The sequence below is a fragment of the Diceros bicornis genome, chromosome 34 (genome assembly GCF_020826845.1).
Source record: "Diceros bicornis minor isolate mBicDic1 chromosome 34, mDicBic1.mat.cur, whole genome shotgun sequence".
NCBI classification, from domain to species: Eukaryota; Metazoa; Chordata; class Mammalia; order Perissodactyla; family Rhinocerotidae; genus Diceros; species Diceros bicornis.
In genome coordinates, this window is record NC_080773.1 from 28,161,391 (window position 1) to 28,185,115 (window position 23,725).

General features: G+C 40.2%; 1 protein-coding gene and 1 pseudogene across 2 annotated transcripts; both read left to right on the top strand.

Annotated features, from left to right (window-relative positions):
* The first annotated feature begins 4,402 nt into the window (after nt 1-4,402).
* LOC131398020 (U2 spliceosomal RNA) lies at nt 4,403-4,481 on the top strand (annotated as a pseudogene).
* A 994-nt stretch (nt 4,482-5,475) lies between these two features.
* On the top strand, nt 5,476-21,996 carry LOC131397293 (zinc finger protein 350-like). Of its 2 annotated transcripts, none has more exons than XM_058530089.1 (5): nt 5,476-5,580; nt 10,547-10,752; nt 16,172-16,322; nt 17,528-17,623; nt 20,412-21,996. In XM_058530089.1, exons 2-5 carry the CDS (start codon nt 10,738-10,740, stop codon nt 21,758-21,760), a joined length of 1,611 nt encoding a protein of 536 aa, XP_058386072.1. In that variant the 5' UTR covers nt 5,476-5,580; nt 10,547-10,737; the 3' UTR covers nt 21,761-21,996. The 2 variants fall into 2 exon arrangements, with proteins under 2 accessions (XP_058386072.1, XP_058386073.1); XM_058530090.1 differs by lacking the exon at nt 5,476-5,580 and adding an exon at nt 7,600-7,693.
* Nucleotides 21,997-23,725: the final 1,729 nt, after the last annotated feature.

Here is a 23,725-nt window from a genome sequence, read left to right on the forward strand (position 1 = left end):
CAGAGAGTTTTATTTGAATGAAATTGAGGACTAGCCCAGAAGTGCAGTCTTCACCAAGGAAGAAAGCTCTCCAGGAAAGTGTGGTTTTCAGCACAGTTTATACCATTTCAGAAAAAGAACATATGTTAAGCATGACAGGGCTAATTTTTTTTCTTCCTGTTTTCAAGATTTCAAGGAGACATTCTGTTTACAGATTAGCACGTACTCAGAGGGTCAACATGACCTTGGTGCCGTGGGAAGGGAGATTCATCTGGCAACACAGGAAGGGAGGCATTAATTCTTATCGTCAAAGAGCACATTCTTTACTGTAGGGTAGTGAATGAATGCATCCTTTACTGTAATGGTTAGAGCAGATGTACAATGTATGTTTGACAGGCCATAATTCAGCCTTCTTTAGTTTAAGTAAAGTTCAGGCCAAATAAGGTATAAACCAGAATGGCTTCCCCCTATACCTTAATATGTAAAAATTTCATATCAAACCTAAGATCCAGCCAGAAGCTCTCTGGTATCTTCTCTGCCATATGGACGCTGGACTCATGCAAACTGGCCACACCCAACATATTCCTGCCTAAGGCTCAAGGGCACCGTCAACTTTCCGTTTTGCCTAAACTGATGATTAGAATGCATTGCACATCACATTGGCCTTGGACAGGTTCAGTCTTTGAAAACTTAAGAGGAAGGCACTGGGGTGCCCATAAGACATTTCCATTTCTTCCCACCCAGCAGAGTCCTAGCAGCCGTTATGGCCACGCCCATCAGAAATGCCAGAATACTGCTCTATGAGGTAACAGTGCCATGTTACCGAGTTCTGTGCAAGGCCAGAACTCGGACTTCTGGGAATGACTCCGAGCCCTTGCCAGACACACTCCTCCCAGCCCCTCAGTGTCCCTAGCGACAGCGACAGCCGAGGAAGCACTAGTGAGAGAACACCGAATCAGAAGTGGTTTTGGACCTGGGTTCAGCCTTTGGCAGCTGCCAGTGGAGCCTTCGGAGGCTTAAGATCTGGTGAGCCTGATTCTGGGCGTGAATCTTGAGTGAGGGGCCTGTGGGGTCGGTGAAGAGGGAATGCATGTGAATTTCGTGTTTGGAGATTTATTTGGGTTCAGTGACCGAGGAATCTGGGTGTTAGTGTGGGGCTTTTGGTTAAGGCTTAGTCAGGAGAGATTAAGGAATGAAGGTCTAATGTTCAGGGCTTAGGGTCAATATGTTAACTCTTCAAGACCCAGTGATTGAAAACTGGGTGGGAGGTGTGTACCAATGAACACTGCTTCTTGTCTAGGTTAGTGATTTAATACGGAGCTCATGACATGGAGAACCTGGAGTTCTTGTCAGTGGACAAGAGCTTCTGTGGTAAATTTCAGATTGAATTTGAGGTCAGTGTTGTTTGGGGAGTGCAGAGTTTGTCTGTTTGAGAGCATAGGAGTCTAGAAGCTTGAGACCCACAGCCTGAGGCTAGTGAGTGTTTTGAAGCTCAACCTTTGGATACTGGAAACTTTCCTTTCAGTCTTTCAAGTCCAAGTCCTTTTTCAATGTTCCTATTAAAAATTTGTCTCCCACATCCACTCTTCTCATTGTCCTCACAAAAATTAGAGTAGTTCATTCATCATGATCAAGTGGTATGTCTATGAATAAAGATAGGACTTTTGTTCATTTTACAGCAAAGTTTACTCTTGGATATTTCCCTGTTCAGGTTGGTTTGACACAAGTAAAAACAACCATTTTCCTAAATTCTACTCCTCAGTAAGAACGATTTCATTAAAAAAAAATTTTTTTAGAGTACCTTCCTAAAAATTGGGATCTTCTGTATAAATATACATTCAAGAATCCGCTTACCTTCTAACATGGCTTTACTTTTTTGCATTGTGTTTGGCAAATAAGGTCTCATTATTTAATAAGAGTTCCTATTACTCCACCTTATCACCAGCACTTCATATTTTCAGTTTTTTGGATTTCAGCGTATTCTAATAGCTGGGTACATGTATCACATTGCAGTTTTAATCAGCAATTATCTAATAATAAATGGTGTTGACCATCTTTTCATATGACTATTTGCCATCTGTTTATCTTTAATTAAGTTTCTGTTCAAGGTCTTTGCCCATTTTTAAAATTGGGTTTTCTTAGTTTTGACTTTTAAGAATTCTATGTTCTGGATACCAGTCCTTTATCAGATATGTGACTTGTGTGACAAATGTGGTGAAATTCCTTCTTCTTTTTTTTTTTTTTCCCTGAAGATGATTCACCCTGAGCTAACACCTGTGGCAAATCTTTCTCTATTTTGTATGTGGGCTGCCACCACAGCATACCCACTGACCAGTGGTGTATGTCCGCACCCGGGAACTGAACCCGGGTGAAGCAGAGCACACTGAACTCAACCACTAGGCTACCATGGCTGGCCCGAGATTCCTTCTCTTTTTTTTTTTTGCCTATGGACCTCCAAGTGTTTCAGCATCATTTGTTGAAAAGTCTATCTTTTCTCCATTGAATAGCCTTTGTACCTTTGTCAAGTAATTGAGTATATTTGATTTATGTAGGTCTTTTTCTGGGATCTCTATTCTGTTCCATTGATCTATGGTTTTTCCTTTCACTAATACTATCAATACCAGTACCTCTATAGGTTTATAAGTCTTGAAATCTGTTGATGTGAGCCCTCTATCATGGTTCTTTTTGGACAGAATTGTTTTTGCTATTTTCAATGGAGAAACCTGGCAAACGTTACCTTTACCAGGAGATCAACCTTAAGTCATTTTAATATTTTGTACTCCTTAGATATGATGTGATAAAGGGACTTAATTCTGAAGTGTCTTTTCCAAAATACATAACCCCTGTTTAATGAAGAAAACAGACCAACCCAAAAGACGGGCAATATACAAAATACTTGATCAATACTCCTCAAAATAATTGAGGACATCAAAAAGAGAAAAGACTGAGGAATGGTCATTGAGCAGAGAAAATCAAGGAACATGCAAGGGTTGAATCCAGTGACAGAAAAAGGACAGTAGTGGAAAAACTTGTGAAATCCAAATAGACTCTGTAATTTAGTTGAGTATTATACCAATGTTAATTTCTCAGTTTGACAAATTTACCATGGTTATGTAAAATGTTCACATGAGGGGAAGTCAAATGAAGGTATATGTGAACTCTTTGTAGTACCTTGTGAGTTTTGTGTAAATGTAAAATTTTCCCAAAATAAAAAGTTTATTAAAAATAGGTATAATCTGGGGCCGGCCTCGTGGCACAAGCGGTTAAGTGCGCGCGCTCCACTGCAGCAGCCTGGGGTTCGCCGGTTTGGATCCCGGGCGCGCACCGACACACTGCTTGTCGAGCTACGCTGTGGCAGCGTCTCATATAAAGTAGAGGAAGATGGGCACGGATGTTAGCCCAGGGCCAGTCTTCCTCAGCAAACAAGAGGAGCATTGGCATTGGATGTTAGCTCAGGGCTGGTCCTCCTCACAAAAAAAAAAAAAGAAAAATAGGTATAATCTGGGCCGGCCCAGTGGCATAGTGGTTAAGTTTGTATGCTCCGCTTCAGTGGCCCGGGGTTTGCGAGTTTAGATCCCAGGTGCGGACCTACACACCCCTCATCAAGCCATGCTGTGGCAGTGTCCCACATACAAAGTAGAGGAAGATTAGTACAGATGTTAGCTTAGGGTCAATCTTCCTCACCAAAAAAAAATAAAAGGTATAATCTATGTCAACTATATCTCAAAGTTAGGAAAAAGTTAGGTGTAATCTAATTTTAACACTTAATTTCTCATTATAAACATATTTCCATATTATAAAATGTTTATGTACATATATAATTAAGTGGCTGTAATAATATCATTTGTGAACCAGTAGGAAGGTAACTAGAGTCACATAAAAAGTATGCATTAAAGTGGGGTTTACTTGAAAAACATAAAATATTCAATTATGTTCAGGTTATATTATGATCCTCTCCTGAACCAAATTCTTACATTCTCACTCCAAGATTCATTGTACCTTTTTTCTTGTATGTCCCAGACATCTCATTTACTTTTAATCTAGGTAGTTTATAATTTTTCAATTATACTTCCTGTCTTTTAAAAAAAAATCCATACCCCGTAAATTTTGTAGTATGGAACAGCAATTAATTTTAACAGCTTTATGGTCATAATTGACATAGAAGATTTACCAGTAGTAAGTGTACCACTCAATCACATTTAGTAAGTTTACAGAGTTGTGCCATCACCACAATCCAATTTTTAGAAATTTTCATGACCCAAAAAAGTAATTAGATAGTTGTTTTGTGATTAGGCTTTGAGAATTCTTTATATATTCTGAATACAAGTCCTTTATCAGATGTATAATTTGGAAATATTTTCTCCCAATCTCTGGCTCCACTCTTCACTTTCTTAAATGTTGTTCTTAGAAGTACAAAAGTTTTATCGCTTCTTGGCCTTTTGGCTAAGATCAAGTGTAGAAGTACAAAAGTTTTTAATTTTAACTCCAATTTATTATTTTTTCTTTTGTGGCTCATCTTTTACTGTCTTGTCATAGAACTCTTTGGCTAACTTAGGTTCATAAAGATTATCTCCCATTTGCTTCTCTAAGTTTTATACTTTTACGAACTCTTCTATTTAGGTTTGTGATCTATTTTGAGTTAATTTTTGTGTATGGTTAGAGTTAAGGGTCTTAGTTTATTTTTCTGCAAATAGATATACAATGATCCCAGCATCATTTGTTGAAAAGGCTAACCCCATTGAATCATCGCGGTACCTTCGTCAAAAAACTATTGACCTTAATATTTTTGGACTCTCAATTCCGGTTGTGCCTTTCTGGCTCCAGACCTTTGCTGGCCTCACTTTTAGTGGCCTTTCTCCCAATCAAAATCAAAACTTCTCTCAATTTCTCCCAATCCCAATCAAAACTTAGGCTCGTCCCAGCCGCTCTTTCCCCCTTGAACCAGCCTCACACTGTACCAGTTTCTCGGAATCTTTTTCTGTTCTTAAAAACCGCTTCCTGCAAGCAATTTTCCTCCAGAAGCTTTCCGTGGGTGTCCGTTTACCGGATGTGTTACCTTTTCTCTTTGCAGGAGGTCGTTCTCTGCTGCCATACCGACACCTGACGCCTACTTGTCCGTTTCGAAACCTCTTTTTAAAAAAAAAAATAAATAAATAAAGAATGTAAAATAAAGGCGGCAGCAGTATTACTTTTCTGCCCACCCCTCCGCACGCAATTTTGCTCGCTCCATATTTGCCTCGCGAAGCTCGAGTCTCTGAAAATCGACCCATTTTCCGTAAGAGTCGAAGGGCTGGGAAATGAGATAATTTCAGCGTCTTCTCACCTGCCCGCCATCCCTAGCTACCGGCTGCAGACGCGCCCCTCTGCCTTCTGTACGGCAGGCGTCCCAACATGGCCGCCCCTATGTGATGGCGAGTTGGGCGCGGACATATTGCCTCCGAAGGCCATGCCGGAAATCCGCTTGTCCTTGCTCTTTCAAATGTCTCAGACCCTCTTCGGCCGCCGTAGGCGAACGAAAAATCTGAGCGACGCGTTCAGAAGTGGAAGCGGTTCGCGGAAGTGTTGCGTTTGGACTCCGCTTGTGGGTCTGGAGAAAATCAGGTCAGTGTGTGGTTTGTCCCTTGAAGGTTTTTGTTTTGTCCCCTGGGAGGTTTGTCTCTCACAGGGTGACGTGACGTCTACGAGGTGGAAATGGTGTAGGGTGGACCTGTGGAGTTATTGGCGGGGGTCGGGTGGGGGGAGCGCGAGGTGGAGGTATTTGAGAGGAACCAGTGGGGAGTCTGTGACGCCTTGTCTGTGGTTGGGGTACCTTTGGGGGGAGAGGGGCTCATTAAAACGATTAAGGGTCTGTAGAGATCAACGACCGTGTCCCGACCGGCAGAGTATGGGGTCTTTGCGGAGCTCTCTGTTTGTAAAGGATGCAGGTGGTATTTACCATGATCGCAGTGTCTGGTTTAGATTTGGGATTTAATGTGGGGCGCAGTGATGTTGGGGCGGGGGCGGATGGTCATCATATGGGCGTGTCTGGTCCAAGTTCCAGGTTAATAAGGCGGTGTGTGATCAGTGTACCGCAGTACAGAGAGGCTGTGAGGGCTGAAGCTGTGGCCGCATAGGTTCCCACGTCGGCCGTTGGGACAGCAGACGGTACAGCCCAGGGCAGTAGTTGGAAATCATCTGTTTTTTAGCCTTTTATCAGGGATTGACTAACTGCAGACCAAGGGACTAATCCAGCCACGCCCATCTGTTATGTAGTATCATCTATGGCTGCTTTCGCCCTGCAAAGGCAGAATTAAGCCCTTGTGGCAGAGACCTTAACTCTCAAAGTCGAACATGTATAATATTTACCCCCTTGCAGGAAATGTTTGCCAACGCCTGCACTCACCTCTTAATATATAGCATAGGACACTGTTGCTTATTTGCCTAACGTACATTCACACTTTGTTAACAGAATCTCCGGTTTGCTTAGTATCCATGCTTCTGGCAAAGTGACCCATATCCCAGTTTATTAGTAAGTTCTGGTTGGTCTTAGTCAGTCATGATGGTTCCAGTTCCCACTGCTAGTGATTGAATTTCTGTGCAATGAGCTTAGGTGTATGGTGCAGTTGTAGCCAGCTATATATGTGAAAATCTGCTTAGTGGTGTCAACCTACAAAAACTGAAACCCGTTTAAGAGGCACAGTGTTTATTTGGGATCAAAGAATTGCAGTTCAGGGAGCACAGATTCAGATAGAAATGCAAATAGTGTCCCGATTACAGGAGAGGGGCTCAGGGTTTTTATGGGAAAAAGGGAGGATGAGGTAAGTTGTATTAAGGAATAAGAGCTCATTGGTGCTAGATGAGGTAAGGCTAGGTTTCTACTTCACAGGTTGGCTTGAGATTCAGTCATCAGCAAAGTCCAATTTCATCAGTCCTTACAAATAGCATATTCTTGTTCTTACTCACTTCTTGGAATGTTGGTGGTTTGGTCCAGTTTGGAAGATAAAGAAAACAAGACGTGCAAGGCAATGCCTCTGAAATGGCTGCTCCGGCTCTATTTTAACATGGCTCCACTCATGTCATCTTTCACATTGGTTTCTGGGGGAGCGTTTTCTCTCTTAAATAAGAAATTCTTTGAATCTCTTTTTTCCATGTTGATGATGATATTGTCTGAATATAACCTTAATTTTCTGCCCTATTTTCTAATATTTGTAACTTATTCTGATGTCAGTGCTTTGGTTCACCTCTGCAATACAAAGCTGAAAAGTGGGGTGTTAGTGGACATCTTTGTCTTGTTGCCCACCCGTAAAATTCATTTGCTGTATTGTCTGGAGTTAACAGTTCCTGGGAGGTTAGGATCATAGAATTATAAATTCTTCCAGGATTTCAAATTTAATAACATGAAAACATTCATGGTATTCTTTCAAGACCAAAAAAATGTTTGTTTTGTCTGATTTATGTCTCCCATTAATTCCTTATAGTCTTTATTTGCACCAGTTTTCTTTTGATCTGTCTCACAACAAATGCCTATATTTTATCGATGTTTTTAAAGAGCAAGCTTTTGGTATTGTTGAGCTCTTCCATTTTTTTGTTAATTTAAAAGATCTGCAAGTTCGTCAGTATAAAAGCAATATATCTATAAATAGTCGTTGCCCAGGTCAAGAAACAGGACATTGCCAACCCCCCAATGGTGCTCTGTGAGTCTCTTCCTGATTATATCACATCATCACACTCAAAGGTAATTACCATCCTGCTCTCGATACCAAGTGCTTTAAGGCTGTTCTTTATAGTTTTATCATATAATTAATCATTCTTAATCATTATATTTTATTTAGTTGTGCCTATTTTGAACTGTGTATCAATGTAATTGTAGATCATGCATTTTTTTATGTCAGGCTTCTTTTGCTCAGTATTTGTAAGAATCATTGATGTTTTTGCACATAGGTCTCTTTATATAGGTGTCTTTTTTTTTTTGCTCTGTAGCAAGGGTCAGGCAGACTTAGTCTATAATGTTTACTGAGTAAATATTTTAGGAATTGCAGGCCACAGAGGGTCTCTCACATATGCTTTGTTTTTTGTGGGTTTTTTGCTGAGGAAGGTTCACCCTGAGCTAACGTCTATCACCAATCTTCCTCTTTTTGCTTGAGGAAGATTCAGCCTGAGCTGACATCCGTGCCAGTCTTCCTCTATTTTGTATGTGGGTCGCCCCCGCAGCATGGCTGCTGACGAGTGGTGTAGGGGAACTGGACTGGGGCCGCTGAAGCTGTGTGCACTGAACTTAACCACTAGGCTACCGGGCCGGCCCCTGCTTCTTTGTTTTTTGTTTCACCATCCTTTAACAACTTCTTAGCTTGCAAGCTGGGCCAAGGTACTAGTTTCACCATAGCATTCCATTGTTTGAGTGTATGGCAGTTTTTCCTACTATTAATTAAACTTGTATTCTTTGCAGTTAAACTTGTATTGTTATGGATAATGCTGCTATGAAAATTCTTGTCCATATCTTCTGGTTCAAATGTGCCCTTATTTTTTTGGGAGTGGAGGATAAATAGCTTAGATGCATACCTCAGAGTGAAATTGCTGTGTCTTAGGGTGTGTATAACTTCAATTTAAATAGATGATGCCAAAATGTTTTCCAGTGTGGTTGTACCATTTACCCTTCCTCCAGCAGAATATAATTTGCTTTATAATGTGCTGTATGTGGTGTGTTTAAAATATCTTCCCCTACCCTAATATCATTGAGAGATTCTCCTGTATTATCTTCTTAAAGTTTTATCGATTTGCCTCTCCCAGTGAGATTGACAGTTGACCCCCAAAATGATTTTTGTTTGTTTTGTGAGGTGGATTCAACCTTCTTCTCCCCGTCTCTCTAGCCCCAGCATGGAAATCTGATTGTCCCAGCCCCATTTATTAAAAAGACATCCTTATCCTCTTCTCTGAAGTGCTGCCTTTGTCATCAAGTTTGTATATCTATGAGTCTGTTTATAGGCATTTAATTTTGTTCCTTTGTCCTATTTTTCTATTATTGTACTAATATTGTGCTGTCATCATTAGTGTAACTTTAAGTCCTCATGACTGATTGAGCAAGTCTTCCAAAGTTTTTTTTTAAAGATGTATATAGCTTTCAGTTTAGGATTTTGATTGGGATTTCATTGGATCTATATACATATTTTGGAGACATGACACTTTAAAATGTTTGGTTTTCTGAGTAATCTTCATAGACTGTCTTTCCATTTATTTAAGTCTGTTAAAATTTCTCTCAGTATTTCTCCCTACTTATCAAATATTTTTGATGTTCTTCAAAATTATATTGTTTATAAATTTTATTTTGTTTATCGATGGCCTGTTTGTCCTGTCAGTTACAGGGAGAGATGTGTTGAAGTCTTCTATTAGTCTGCATTTGTTTATTTCTTCTTGTGTTTTGGTCCATTTTTGCTATATACATTTCAATGCTATATTGTTAGGTGCACAGAAATTGCAAATTTTTATAATGTGGTGAATTGAACTTCTTACCAGTTAGCTTTGTTTCTCTTTCTCTGTGGTAATTTTTGGGTTTTCTGGTCCATTTTTTCTGAGTATATAGTTACACCAGATTATTTATGGTTACTCTTCCCATGGTATATCTTTTTCTAACTTTTTATTCTCAAGCTTTCCATATCATTATATTTCAGACATGTCACCTATAATAGTGTGTTATTGAGTTTTAAATTTTAATCTCGTCTCACAGTTTTGAAGCATTTGTATTTAAGGTAATTAACTAGAATCCTTGTTCTGTTTATACTTACTATAATTCTTCGTGTGTTTTGTTTTAAAAGTCATCTAAGTGCGTGATATTTGTCCCACTTGTTCTCTGTTCCTTATTCTCTTTTTTTGCCTTGTTTTGGCTGAATTTCTTACTATTACATTTCTGCCTTCCATTAGCATGGAAATTATGTACTTTAAGACAATTGTTAGTCATCATGACACTAAAGGTTCCATACAGCATGGAACCTTTCTTTCTCAAATTCTTTTGTTAATTAGTACTTTTACATTCTTCTCCAACAACACAGAGATCTTAGAGCACTTCAACTTCATTTACCGCCTTCCAGTTTATCTACAATATTGTGTCCTCTTGTTTTTTGTGTATTTAAAACCTCCTAAGATATTATCATTATTGCTTATGAAGACAGTGCTTCTGATTTGCCCAGTTCATTGGTTTTCAAACTGAAATGTGTGTACTCATGGGGTGTATAAAAACGTTTGAAGAGGCACGTGGGCACACATGATTTAAAGGAAAATAGTGCCCAGATCCTCTCCTTCCTTATGGTCTGTTTGGTATAGTTCATCTGCCTGAGATTCACCTGCTCCTGAGGCATGGTGCTGTGGTGGATCTCATTTCTCTGGTCTTCTTTGACAGTCACCCTACTTAAACTTTATAGAGTAAAGGAATACCTCCACCACATTCAGAACCTTAAGCTTTATTGGCCAGAAGAATAATATCTTCTTAAGGTACACTTATCAATATTGCAGGCGTTATGTTAAGGTGAGGGCTCAGAAACAGTGAGGCATCTGGGCCCAGAGGAAATGCACCACTCAGATTGAATTTTCTCCTCAGCCCACAGGTCCTGACTCCTCAGGAGCAAAAGAATCATGCGAAGGAGGAAGAAGTTACAGGATTCGGTGTCAGTATTTCTTGGGACACACTTGACCGAGGACTGAGATTTCTGAACAGAAATTTAGAGCAGATCCGGAAGACACAAAGACAGAGCCTCCCCATTGCCAGCTGTTTTCAGAGAAGAGGAGAAAATGATCCAGGCCCAGGTGACTTTTGCATTGTTTTATTCTTTCCTTTGTCCTCTAGTGGATTTGTAGAGGCCTGTGAAAAATCACTTCCATTAATCTGAAAAGTATAAATTTCAAGAAGCAGGATCTGGGGAGCAATAAAGTTAGTTTTTAAACTCAACACCAGGCAAAGTGGGATGAGGAATATAGTTCATAGGATTGACCCCAATTGCTAATTTTGGGATATAATGCATGACTAGAGGGTCCTGTGGGTTATATCAGCTGTCCACTTGAGTCTAATCTGTCTGACAGCCAGCACCACAAGAGAATCTTAATTTACATGGTACATACTGGTTTTGAGGAGAAAGCAGATTACATCCTGGGAAACGTTTATCATGGTTCTTTCTAGACATGATGTGGTGGGTGGTGTCCTGACCAGCAGCCTCCTCATAATGCAGAAGCGGATTCCCTGTGGCTGTTTCTTAAAGGATTACTCATTCCCTGTAGGAATAGACTAATTGAACTCAGTGAGAATGGGACCAGTGCAAGTTAATTTCAACCTTGTGGTGGTCTGGATTTATCCAGAAATAAAACCTAAACATCCTAGAAAAGTGGAAGGATTGCAGGGCTTTCAAATGGTTCTCAATGAACAGGTAGCTGAACTGGTGTGTGAATACAGACTTGAAAGTGGAGAGTTGAAAGTACTGTTGTCTGGGAAGGACTTGGGTTGGTGGAATTTACAGGATTTGCTTTAGACCTTCCCCTTGTCTTAGAAAATGCAGTCTTTCCTCATTGTGTAGTGAAGAAGTGACCTTATGTAAAGAGAGATCTGGCCTTTGCTGTTGGCTACTCGGGGGTGATCTCTAGGCCCCTGGTATGTCCTGCCTGATAGAAGTGTCTTTGTTTGCCTGGGGGCTTGGACCACTGGACAATCTAAAATGTGATTTATGATGGCAGCTTTGGGCCATGCTGTATCACTGCCAACCCTAAGTGGCAGCCAGAATTATTAACCCAACTTCCAGAAGGGGCTGGAGACTGAAGTTTAGTCATGCGGGCAATAGTTCATCAAGCCCCAATAAAAACTCTGCACAACCAAGGCTTAGGTTAGCTTCCCTGGTTGGCACTAATCTGCATATTGTCACGTGTCATGGTTGGGAGGAGGTAACACCATCCAGGACGCCACAGGGAGAGCTTTATGTTTGTGCCCTCCTAGACTCTGCCATATGCGTCTCTCTCATTGGCTGATTTTACTTTATACCCTTCCTCTTTAATAAAATTTTCATTATAAGTGTAGCACTTTCCTTAGTTGTGTGAGTCGTTCTAGTTAGTTATGGCTCTGGAGGGTGTCATGGGGACCCTGGATTTTGTAGCCTGCTCTTCTGAAGTGAGGGTGATCCTGGGGACCCCTGAGCTTACAGCTGGTGTCTGAAGTGAGAGCAGTTCTATAGGGAATGTTTCCTCACGCTCTGCAATATGACTAACTCTTGGTATCCATGTGCAAATCCAAATTCTTAACTACTTTTTCTTATATTGCCTTTATTTTTATTAATTACGCAACTGACTAAAGGATATATTTAAAGACTGGAATCATAACAAAGTACACATACCAAAAAATAAGTTTCTTCATACACTTTCTTCTTAATTCTCTTTTGTAAATATTTGGTAATGTTTATTTCCTGTTATGGTATCTGTGTGTGGATCTATGTCTATATGTGTTTTGAGGAAAGTATGAGTATATATGTATGTATTTGTAGATGAAAACATATACATCTGTTATGATATTTTTTACATGAATGGAATCATATTCTGAAAACTTAGCAGCCAACTTGAAGGGACTCTCTTTTGGCCTAAGATGGTCCATTTTGAGCATCCAAAGACCAGTGACTGCAATTGATTGAAAAACATTAACTATAAAATTGCATCAGTTCATAGTGATACTTGAAAAACTAAAATGCATTTGTCACTGGAGGTTGGGAGAGAACCAAGTATTTAATCTAAAAAATGATGAAGGAACATAATCAAATGTATGTTCTCTTTTATGGGGGGAGTTGGTTGTCTGTAACTTGAAAAAATATATTCTCTATCTCTATAGATTTGTCATCTCAAGAATGTTATGTACATGGAATCATACAGTTTGTAGCTTTTTGAAATTTAAGTGAATTAGTGGTTGCCAAGGGTTGAGCATGGGGGTAGAAGAATATGGCTGTGGCTGTCAAGGGTCTGGTGAGGGATCTTTGTAATGGAGCTGTGCTGTGTCTTACTGGCGATGACCACAGGAACCTACACATGTGATAAGATTGCATCGAGTTAAGTAAACAGAGACCCACAGAAATGAGTGCATGTAATCTTTTATTTATTTATTTATTTAATTTTTTGTTTATTGCAGTAACATTGGTTTATAAAATGTGAATAAGGTTTGTATTGGTGTCAGTTTCCTGGCTGTGCTATTGTACTAAGTTATGCAAGATTTTACCACCAGGGGAAACTGTGTGAAGGGTCTGTGTGTTCTCTGTGCATTATTTCTTACAACTGCATATGATAATCTATAATTATCTAAAATGAAAAGTAAAAAAGCATATTTAAAAAAAGAATAAATATATTCAATGTAAAAAAACCTAAGCAGCATTGATAAAGTCCAAGACTCTTTGACCAATACACTCTTATGTGATCCTTCTTCCTGAAGGAATGAGCGTTATCAGTTTAATCTATATCTTCTGTACTGTTTTCTGTGTAGACATAGTTTTTGTTGTTATCTTTGTTATTTATTTATTTTTTTTGGTGAGGAAGATTAGCCCTGAGCTAACATCCAATGCCAATCCTCCTCTTTTTGCTGAGGAAGCTTGGCCCTGGGCTAACATCTGTGCCCATCTTCCTCTACTTTATATGGGACGCCAACACAGCATGGCTTGATGAGCAGTGCGTTCTTGTGCACCCTGGATCCGAACCCTGGGCTGCCGCAGTGGAGCGTGCGCACTTAACTGCTATGCCACCAGATCAGCCCTATTTTTGTTATTTTAAGAAGAATCATACTGATAATATTTATTGTTCTTGTTTTTTCCCTTTTAAGTGTCTTTGCATTGGTTCCTGTTAGTACATACCAATCTACCTTTTTCTTTTTGACCCGCTGTACTTTCCTCTTAAGTGATGTGTGCAGTGCGTTAGCTATTCTCCTGTTGATGAACATTTAGGTAACTTTATTATTACAAACCATGCAACAGTACAAATCCTTGTTAAGCCCTTTTTATGAAGTTGTATGAGTATTTTTGAAGGTGGCTACAGAGAAGTCAGTTGCTGGGTGTGCTCATCTCAGATTTTAATGAATATGTCTGATTGCTGTCCAGAGTGACCATTCTAGTTTGTGGCCATTGTAACATAATGTCTAAAAGTGTTGCCTCTGAGCCACTTGCTGGCTCTGTGACCTTGCACACATCATTAGCTATTCTATATCTCAATATTCTCATCTGTAAAACGGAAAGATGATAATGGGACCTACCTCATAGGGTCTTGTGTGGATAAAATGAGTTAATCCATAGAAAGCATCTAAAAGAGTACCTGGCTCATAATACGTACTATGTAAGAGTGTTCGGTGTCCCTGATCTCTAATATTTGTTATGATGATGATAGCAAATTTCATAACTGTCCGCAATACAAATAGGCAAATATTCTTTTTTTATTGAGATATAATTGACATGTTCGTTTCAGGTGGTCAGATATTCTTTTGTCTTGCTTCCTTTTGCATCCTTCTAATTTCTGGTGCATTTGAGATCTTTCCTGTGTCTTTCTTAGTCACTTAGATGATTTGTTCTCTGAAATACCTGTCGTTATCCTTTGCTCATTAAAAAAATCTGTTTTGTCTTACTGATTTATAGGAGTTGTGTATATCCGCTGTATATTGATCATTTCTTTATATGTTGCGAATATTTTTCTCCAGACTGTCACGTGGTTCTTTCCATATGGAAGTTTTAATTTTTGATTAAAACTTTTGTCACAAAACTATCAATGTTTTCATTTCTGGCATTTAATTTATGTCATAAATATATTCTATAGGGCTTTTTTTAATTTAACATTTAAGTCTTATATTAGTTTTTTTGAAATAATGGAAAATATATATGTTGGTCTCTGCCTCCAGTTCCTGGCACAGAGCTCCTAAACCTCTGTGATTTCCTAAGCGATAAGAGCACTAGGAGCATTTCTTGTTCTAATATTTGGTTTTTGACCCCATCCCTGACACTGAGCTCCTAAATTCCTTGGAATTTCCTGGGTGATAGCGGTGTGTTTTGTTCTAATGAGGTGACTATTGGTGGGCTCCTGGATGGGAGCTGGTCACCAGCAAGACCAAGCCATTATTAGAAGCTTGGCACTTTAAGCCCTACCACCCATTCTTCAGAGAGCAGGGAGGAGCTGGAAATGGAGTTAATGATGGGTCATGCCTATGTGATGAAGCCTCCATAAAATCCCAGTAGTCTGAGGTTCAGAGAGCTTCCAGGTTGGTGAACATATCCACGTACCAGGAGAATGATGCACCCCAACTCCACGGGGACAGAAGCTCATGTGCTCGGGACCCTCCTAGACCTTGCCCTATGTATCTCTTCGTCTGGCTGTTCATCTGTATCCTTTATCATGTCCTTTAATAAACGGGTAAACTTAAGTAAACGTTTCTCTGAGTTCTGTGAACTGATCTAGCAAATTAATCGAACCTGAGGAGGGGATCATGGGAACCTCTGATTTATGGCCAGTTGGTCAGAAATACAGGTAACAACCTGGACTTCGCAATTGGCATCTGAAGTGGGGGCAGTCTTGTGGGACTGAGCCCTTAACCTGTGGGGTCTTTGTCCAGGCAGTTAGTGTCAGAATTGAGTTAAGTTGTAGGATATCCAGTCAGTCCACCAAAAGTTGCTTGATATGAAAAAACCCACACATCACAAGTGTTGTGAGTAGTAGTGTAGAAACAAGTTCTTCCCTTTATGTATCTAATATGCTGATAACCTCTCTTTTAGTATATGTTTGTGTGCATATATATATATATATATTTCATATTTCTTTAAGCATTTTTGATAGTTTCTTTTATTCCTTTTAATATATTAAACATGCTTATTAAACATGTAGTTTCTGATAACTCTGGTATCTTGAGTCTCTTCACAGAAGGTTCTTCTGATTGATTGGCTATGAAGATTCAGTCATCCTGATGTCATTGGCATCTATGTCTGTCATATATATATGAATGTGGTGTTCTAGGTTAACAAGAAGATTTAACTCTTACACATTATAGAAACTTCTAATTGGATGAATGGATGGATGACTGACTACACAAGTACAATTAGTCGTATCCTAATATTTTATTAGGCTTTTGCTTTTTCCATAGTGCATTAAAAACAAACAACCCACTAGATATATAGATATAGCCTATAAAGTGGAAATGATCAGAAAACCTTTAACATTTCTTCCATATCATCAAAAGGACATCACTTCATTAAACAACACTGAATCCCTGACATTTGACGATGTGGCTGTGGACTTCACCAGGGAGGAGTGGCAGCTCCTGGCCCCTGCTCAGAAGGATCTGTACCGGGACGTGATGTTGGAGAACTACAGCAACCTGGTGTCAGTGGGTGAGGACAGCTCCCTCATGTCACTCAGAGGGTCCCCAGTCAGTGGCCTTTCCATTTTCAGCTTCTGAAAGCTCTGGAGTGTCTGTGGCGCTCTGAAGACGTAGATTCTCAGTCTTCTCTCTGGCCCCAGAGAAATGGGTATATTCTCCCTTCTCCTGAGATAGAAGCGTTTACTTTGTAGATATGTGTGATATTGTGATTTATATTAAGAAGTATACATATTTGGTCTTCATCCTCAATTCTGGTACAGAGCTCCTAAAATCCTTGGAATTTTCTAAGTTATAAGAGGATAAAGGTGAAATGTGTGTCTTCTGTTATTCATGTAACAAGACACTTTGAACCACATCTGAGTTTATGTTACTGAGGTGATTTTTGGAAAGCTACTAGATAACCTAAGGATGGAGCTGGTTGCCAGGGGGCTAACCATGCTTAGAGGGTTGGAACTTTCAGTCCCACCTCCATCCTGGGGAGGAGAGAGAGGCAGGAGGCTGAATCAATCACCAAAGGCTAATGATTTGATCAATCGTGCTTACTTAATGAAGCCTCCATAAAAACCAAAAGGACAGGTTCAGAGAGTTTTCGAATTGGTGAACACGTGGAGATGCTGGGAGAAAGGTGGACTCAGAGAGAGCATGGAGGCTCTGTGTCCCTTCCACATACCTCGTACTGTATATCTCTTCCATCTGTCTGTTCCTGAGTTGTATCCTTTTATAATAGACTGGTAATCTAGTAAGTAAACTGTTTTCCCAAGTTTTGTGAGAGGCTCTAGCAAATTAATTGAACCCAAGAAAGGTAGTCATGGGAACCTCTGATCTATACATGGTCGATCAGAAGCCCAGGAAACAACCTGGCCTTGCAATTGGAGTCTGAAGTCGGGGGAGGCAGTTTTGTGGGAGTGAACCCCTAAGCTGCCATATCTGACGCTAGCGCCAGGCAGATAGTGTCAGAATTGAGTTAAATTGTAGGACACCCAGTGAGTGCCTGCTGGTGTCGCAGAATTCACTGATGTGTGGAAAACCCACATATCTAGTGTCAGAAGTGAAGTAGTGTAGTAGAGTATTGACAGTAGAGGAGACAGGTAGAGGGGTGTGTTTTTCCTTTATAATGTGAAAATTATTTTGTCCTCAAGTACAACATTCTGTGGTCTTCACAGACCCTATGTCCAATTCAATGTGTCTAACTCTTCCGTCATTTCCCATGCGCAGGTTATCAAGCCAGCAGACCAGACACACTCTCCAAGTTGGTTCAAGGAGAACCACCATGGACAATGGAAGATGAAATCCACTGTGGAACCCATTCACGTGAGTGAGAGAACCCGCAAGGGCAGGCTGTGGAAATCACATTCTAGTCGTTCAGAGAAGAGTCACAGTGGCGAAGGGAGTTTAAGGATAGCTAAACAGAGCCTCCAGGCGTGTCTCTCCCCACGTGAGACCTCTTTTTCTTTGTAGGAGTTTAGAGAAAAATATATCCCTTTATCTCTTCTTGGATCTGTTCCTTCTGTATGTTATTTACATTTTGACTTTTTGTTTGTTTGCATAGTTTTCTTCTTCCTAGGATTCTCAAATCTTTCCCTTCTTCTTCATATTATTCCATCTCCTTGCTATGAAATTCCACTTTCCAAGGCCTCTCTCCAGAGAGGAAACTTTGAATTCCTCACTGTTTTCTGACTACTGCGTGTTTCTGCCCCATTGCTAATGTTGATTTCCCTTCCTTACCTCCACCCCATCTTGGATGCTGTGTCCCCAAAGGAAACTGGTCTTCACTGTGCCTTTGTCTGATTCTCTTTTTCTCTTAGGTTCTCTTTTCCCCACTCTGAGCTTCTCCAAAGGTTCTGTTTTCCATTTTCTCAAATGATCTCCTAACCCTTCAAAGTTTTCTTCATTCTAATAAGCTAAGCTCCTTCTGTTCACTGGGGAAGACTCGCAAATTGACATCTCCCCAGTGTGATCCACCACAGCCTTTAGTTCCATATAATTTACTCATCTTGATGACAACTCTCCTGAGTTCCCAGTAAGTTCAAGGAACTAGACTCATCTTCTTCCCTAGAAAACCCCTGTAAGTTTAGGTTCTCCTTTACTCCTGTGCATCTTACATCCTGGCCATCCAGGCATTACCTCAAATGTTCCTACCTGCAGAGCTTCCTTCTTTAAAGCAGTCTGCTGTTCCTGAAGAATTTTTAACTAGGAAGGATATTTTTAACATCCTACATTCTCAGTTCCAGCCTAAACCAGATCATAACTCATGCCTACTTCGATTTACTACCTTTGCGTATTTACTCATTTTGAACTTTCTTCTCGTTCATCGTAGACATTACCATTGTATTCATTTCCCTAAAACTTTTGTTTTTCTTCCCATCGTATTCTGGTGACATTAAGTCTCAGTTAACTCCATTACCTGTCATATGTCATTAAAATTCTATTTCTTTCCGTGATCTCCATGATATATCATCTTGCTCACAAAGAGATAGATTTCCATCTTCTTTCCTAAACTCTCCCCAATGTGTTCCATATGTGATTGCTTCCTTGATTTATTCCTTTAAAAATTAATTTTTTGATAGCCAAGTGTATGCTAGAAGGTAAGAGCAGTGAGAAAAAGCATACAAATAGACCAAGAGCTTTCATTCTAAGAGAAGGAGTCAAAAAATTAATCAAAATAAAGAAATACTTTATCTAGGGAGTGAAAAGTGCTGGGATAAAAATTTAGTCAGCATAATGGAACAGTAGGTGCTGGGACTGGGGCTGCTCTTTCCGGAAGGGAGCACTCTCTGATAAGGTGCCTTTGAGCCAATGATGAGGGAAGTTAATCAGCTGCTGAGTTAGGAGTGTTCCAAGTAGAAAGGATCGCCAGTTTCAAAGACCAAAGCAGGAATGTGTCTGAGAAACATTAAAGATCCTGTGTGGCTAGAGCTGAGAGTGCTGTCAGGAACATAATTAGATATAAGACCAAAGAGGCAGTAGCAGCAGGGGGAGGGGAGAGTAAGGCCGGTCATGTAATCCATTTCAGGGAATCAGCATTTTACTCCTAGTAAGATGAGAAAACATGAGGCCTGGAGTATTGGAATGACATGAAATAACTTACATTTTCTAAGAATCCCTTTGGGTACTGTGTAGAAAGCAGACAGGAGCGGGTAGGGATGCAAGCAGGAAAGCCACGTAAGATGCTATTGCAAAACCTGGTGGAAGAGAGAATGTTGCCTTCAACCTGGGTGGAGGGGTGGGGTTGGTCCAGTTCTGGGTATATCTATAAGGAGGGCAGGCAGGATTTATCATTGAAGAAGATACCGTGTGTGAGCATGAGAAACAGATGATGGGTGATGCCGAGAAGTTTGTCATGGTTAATGAAAAGAGTAGAGTTGTCATTTACTGTGAAGGAGATGATATGTGGAGAAGGAGATTTGGGGTGGGAAGTCAGGAGTTCTGTTTTGGAGAGTATAAGTTAGATATGCTTGGAGCTTTCTGCTGTGTCAGTATCTTTAGTTCCTCATGCCAACCACAGCAGCGAATCCACCAGCGAGGCCTGGCTTCCTCCACAATGTAACTTGGTTTCCTCTCTCTCTCCCCACTCTCCATTGCTCCTTCCCACCAGTTTTCACAACCTGTTTTCCTTGTGCTGTCTTTGCCCTTTAAGTGGTTTTACCAAACTGCAGTGCAGGCTCTGTGAACATAAGGAATACGCTTGTGTGTCCCCAATGCCAGCACGATGCCTGGCCCACGTGGTCATCAGTAAGGATGTGTGCACTGAATGAGTGTGTCCCTCACCAGTTTGAAGGAGGTGGCCCTCCAGCTCACAGTAAATTGCTTGTATTTTACAGTCTCTACATGTTTTGCAAGACCTTGTTTAGAAAGCAGCCAAATCTGTATTTATTCATTGTGAATTATCCAACCTTGTTTTTACACTAACTACTTTTTCCTTTTGGTTTGTTTATATTATTGTTTTTTCCAATGTGCAAGGAACATTAAATATGAAGTTTTATTTACACTCATTTCATAGAGTCATCACTAAAAAGATACCTCACATCAAGGTATTTTTTAAACTACTTTTCTTCCAAATAAAGATGATGGATGAATTCATTGTTCTTTTCTTTTCTAGAAATCTGGGAAGTTGATGATCATCTGCCAGAACACTTACAGAGTGAAAGCATGGAGAATAGACTGGAACAATGGAATGAACGTAACACCTTTAAAAATTCTGTTCAGAACAGAACACATTTTGGGTTAAGGCAAGATCATGACACATTTGACTTACATGGAAAAAGTATGAAATCAAATTTAACTTTACTTAATCAGAGCAGAAGCTGTGAAATAAGGAATCCTGCTGAGCTTACTGGAGATGGGAAATCCTTTCTCCGTGCTAACAGTGAACAATTTCATAATGACACTAAATTCCCTGAAAGCCGAAAACTCATAGGCACTGAGTCCCAATTCACCAGGAATCAGAAACCTCAAAAAATAGAGAAGCCTCATGTATGCGGTGAATGTGGGAAAGCTTTTATCAAGAAGTCTTGGCTCACTGATCATCAGATCATTCATACAGGAGAGAAACCCCATCAATGTAGTCTGTGTGGGAAGGCATTCTCCAGAAAGTTCATGCTCACTGAACACCAGAGGACGCATACAGGAGAAAAACCTTATGAATGCCCTGAGTGTGGCAAAGCCTTTCTCAAGAAATCCCGGCTCAATATACATCAGAAAACACATACAGGAGAGAAACCATATATATGCAGTGAATGTGGGAAAGGTTTCATCCAGAAGGGAAATCTCATTGTACATCAGCGAATTCATACAGGTGAGAAACCTTATATATGCAATGAATGTGGAAAAGGCTTCATCCAGAAGACATGCCTCATAGCACATCAGAGATTTCACACAGGAAAGACTCCCTTTGTGTGCAGTGAATGTGGAAAATCCTGTTCCCAAAAGTCGGGTCTCATTAAACATCAAAGAATTCACACAGGAGAGAAACCCTTTGAATGCAGTGACTGTGGGAAAGCCTTCACTACGAAGCAAAAGCTCATTGTCCATCAAAGAACTCATACAGGAGAGAGACCCTATATCTGCAATGAATGTGGGAAAGCTTTTGCTTACATGTCTTGCCTTGTTAAACATAAGAGAATACACACAAGAGAGAAACGTGGAGATTCAGTCAAGGTGGAAAATCCTCCCTCAGAGAATCACAGCTCATCACAAACTAGTGTTGTCCTGCAGGAGAAAAACCTTGTTAATTCAGTGACTATGCAGGTGCCTTCTGTAGCCCCTCAGACATCCTTAAACATCAGTGGGCTCCTAGCAGATAGGAATGTAGTCATAGTGGGACAGCCTGTGGCTAGATGTGCCCCCTCAGGAGGATTTGCACAGGAGAGAAACCTTATGAATGCAGTGAATGTGGTTGTGCCTTCAGTGGTCAATTATGTCTTATTTTATGTCACAGAAAACCAGTAGAAAAAACTCAGGAGACATTCTGTGTGGAAAAGGGTTGAGCAAAAATTTCTAGCTCATATTATGGCTGAAAAGTATATACTGAGAGAAACTGTATAAATGCTGAGACCGGGAATGCCTAATATCCTATTCAATATATGCGTTGATACAGAGGCATAATCCAATGTTAACCCAAACACAAACACATCAGTTGCTCTAGTGTGTCAACTAAAAGAATAAAATAATCTTGGTCCAACTAAGTGGAAGAAATAAGTAGATGAATTTTTAAAACATAAGATAATTTGTATCTGGAATGTTGCTTTGAATGAAAAACCCGGAAAGGGCTAATATTGGATTGGTGGGATGTAAGTCATGTATATATCAATTCAGTTTCCCCAGGCCAGGGTGAAGCATTAATTGAAAACCGTGATGGCTACCATAACTCTTAGAAGTTTATATTACGGAGAGGGACTTATGAAACAACATGTTTAGGTTGAATCAATTCGTTCATTTACTGTTTGTCAAATACTTCCTTGTGCTGGATCCTGTTCCAGGAGCTGAGGATACAGTGGTGACCAAAACAGAGAAAGCCCATGGTTTCTTGAGGAGAGCGTTGAGGTAGTTGGATTATCTTTCAGTGGTACCTTTACACACCAGCTAATGCAGTGAGAGGATGTAAAGATCTACACTAGGTAAAATAGACATTGCTTAGTCTTTTCTGGTTGCTACAAGAGAATACCACAGGTGGTGTATAAAAACAGAAATTTATTTCTCACACTTCTGGAAGCTGCAAAGTCCATGCTCAAGGTGCCAGCAGATTTGGTGTCTATTGAGTGCCTGCTTCTTGGTTCATAGAGGATAGTCATCTTGTTGTGTCCTCACATGGGGGAAGGGGCAAGGGAGCTCTCTGGGATGTCTTTTATAAGGGCACTAATCCCATTCACACCCTCATGACCAAATTACCTCTCAAATGTCCCCCCCTTTTTTCTTTTTTTAGGATAAGGGATCTTGGTAGAGTTTTTTTTTCTTTCTTTTTTTTTTTTGAGGAAGTTTGGCCCTGAGCTAACATCTGTTGCCAATCTTCCTCTTTTTCTTTTTTCCTTCCCAAAGCCCCAGTACATAGTTGTATATCCTAGTTGCAGGTCCTTCTAGTTCTATGTGGGATGCCGCCTCAGCATGGCTTGGCAATCGGTGTGTAAGTCCGTGCCCAGGATGCGAACTGGCACACCCCAGGCCACTGAAGCCGAAGGCGTGAACTTAACCGCTACACCACCGGGCCAGCCCCACAAATGTCCCACTTCTTAATACAATCACATTTGGGATTAGGCTTCAATGTATGAATTTTGGGGGGACACAAATATTTAGTCCATAGCAGATATGGAGCAATTGGTTCAGAGGATTATGATAATTTTTTATTCAAGTGGTATATTATTTTGAGGGCGGACAAGGACTCTTCTTAATGGACTTTAAGCACCTTAGGATACGCATGAATTATTTTTTTAATGCGCATGTCTTAACTCTCCTATTTAAATTTTAAAGTTTTTAAAACAATAAAAAATCAGTTCCTCAGTTGCACTACACCGCATTTCAAGTGTTCAGTAGCCATATGTGACTAATGGCTACCTCACTGGACAGCACAGACAGTGAGCAATCTTTGTAGCTAACTCTATGGCTGAGAAGTATGTACATACTGAGAGAAATTTGTCATCATTTCCGTCAGCCCAGAAAGTTATATTGGAGAGCACCGGTTTACATGATTTTATATTTCCCAGCACGGAAAAATAAAAACAAATTAGATATTGATTTGGAAAGTGAATGGATGAGCTAATGGACTCTCAAGAGTATTTTGCCATTGAAGAGAATGAGCCATAGGAAGGCAGTTCTAAAGAACAGTTGTCTCCCTCCAAATTGTGTAGGATTAGAGACTCAATAACTGCACCTAGACGGGGCAGAGCAGAAAAGAAAAAGCATTCTCAGAATAAATAGAAC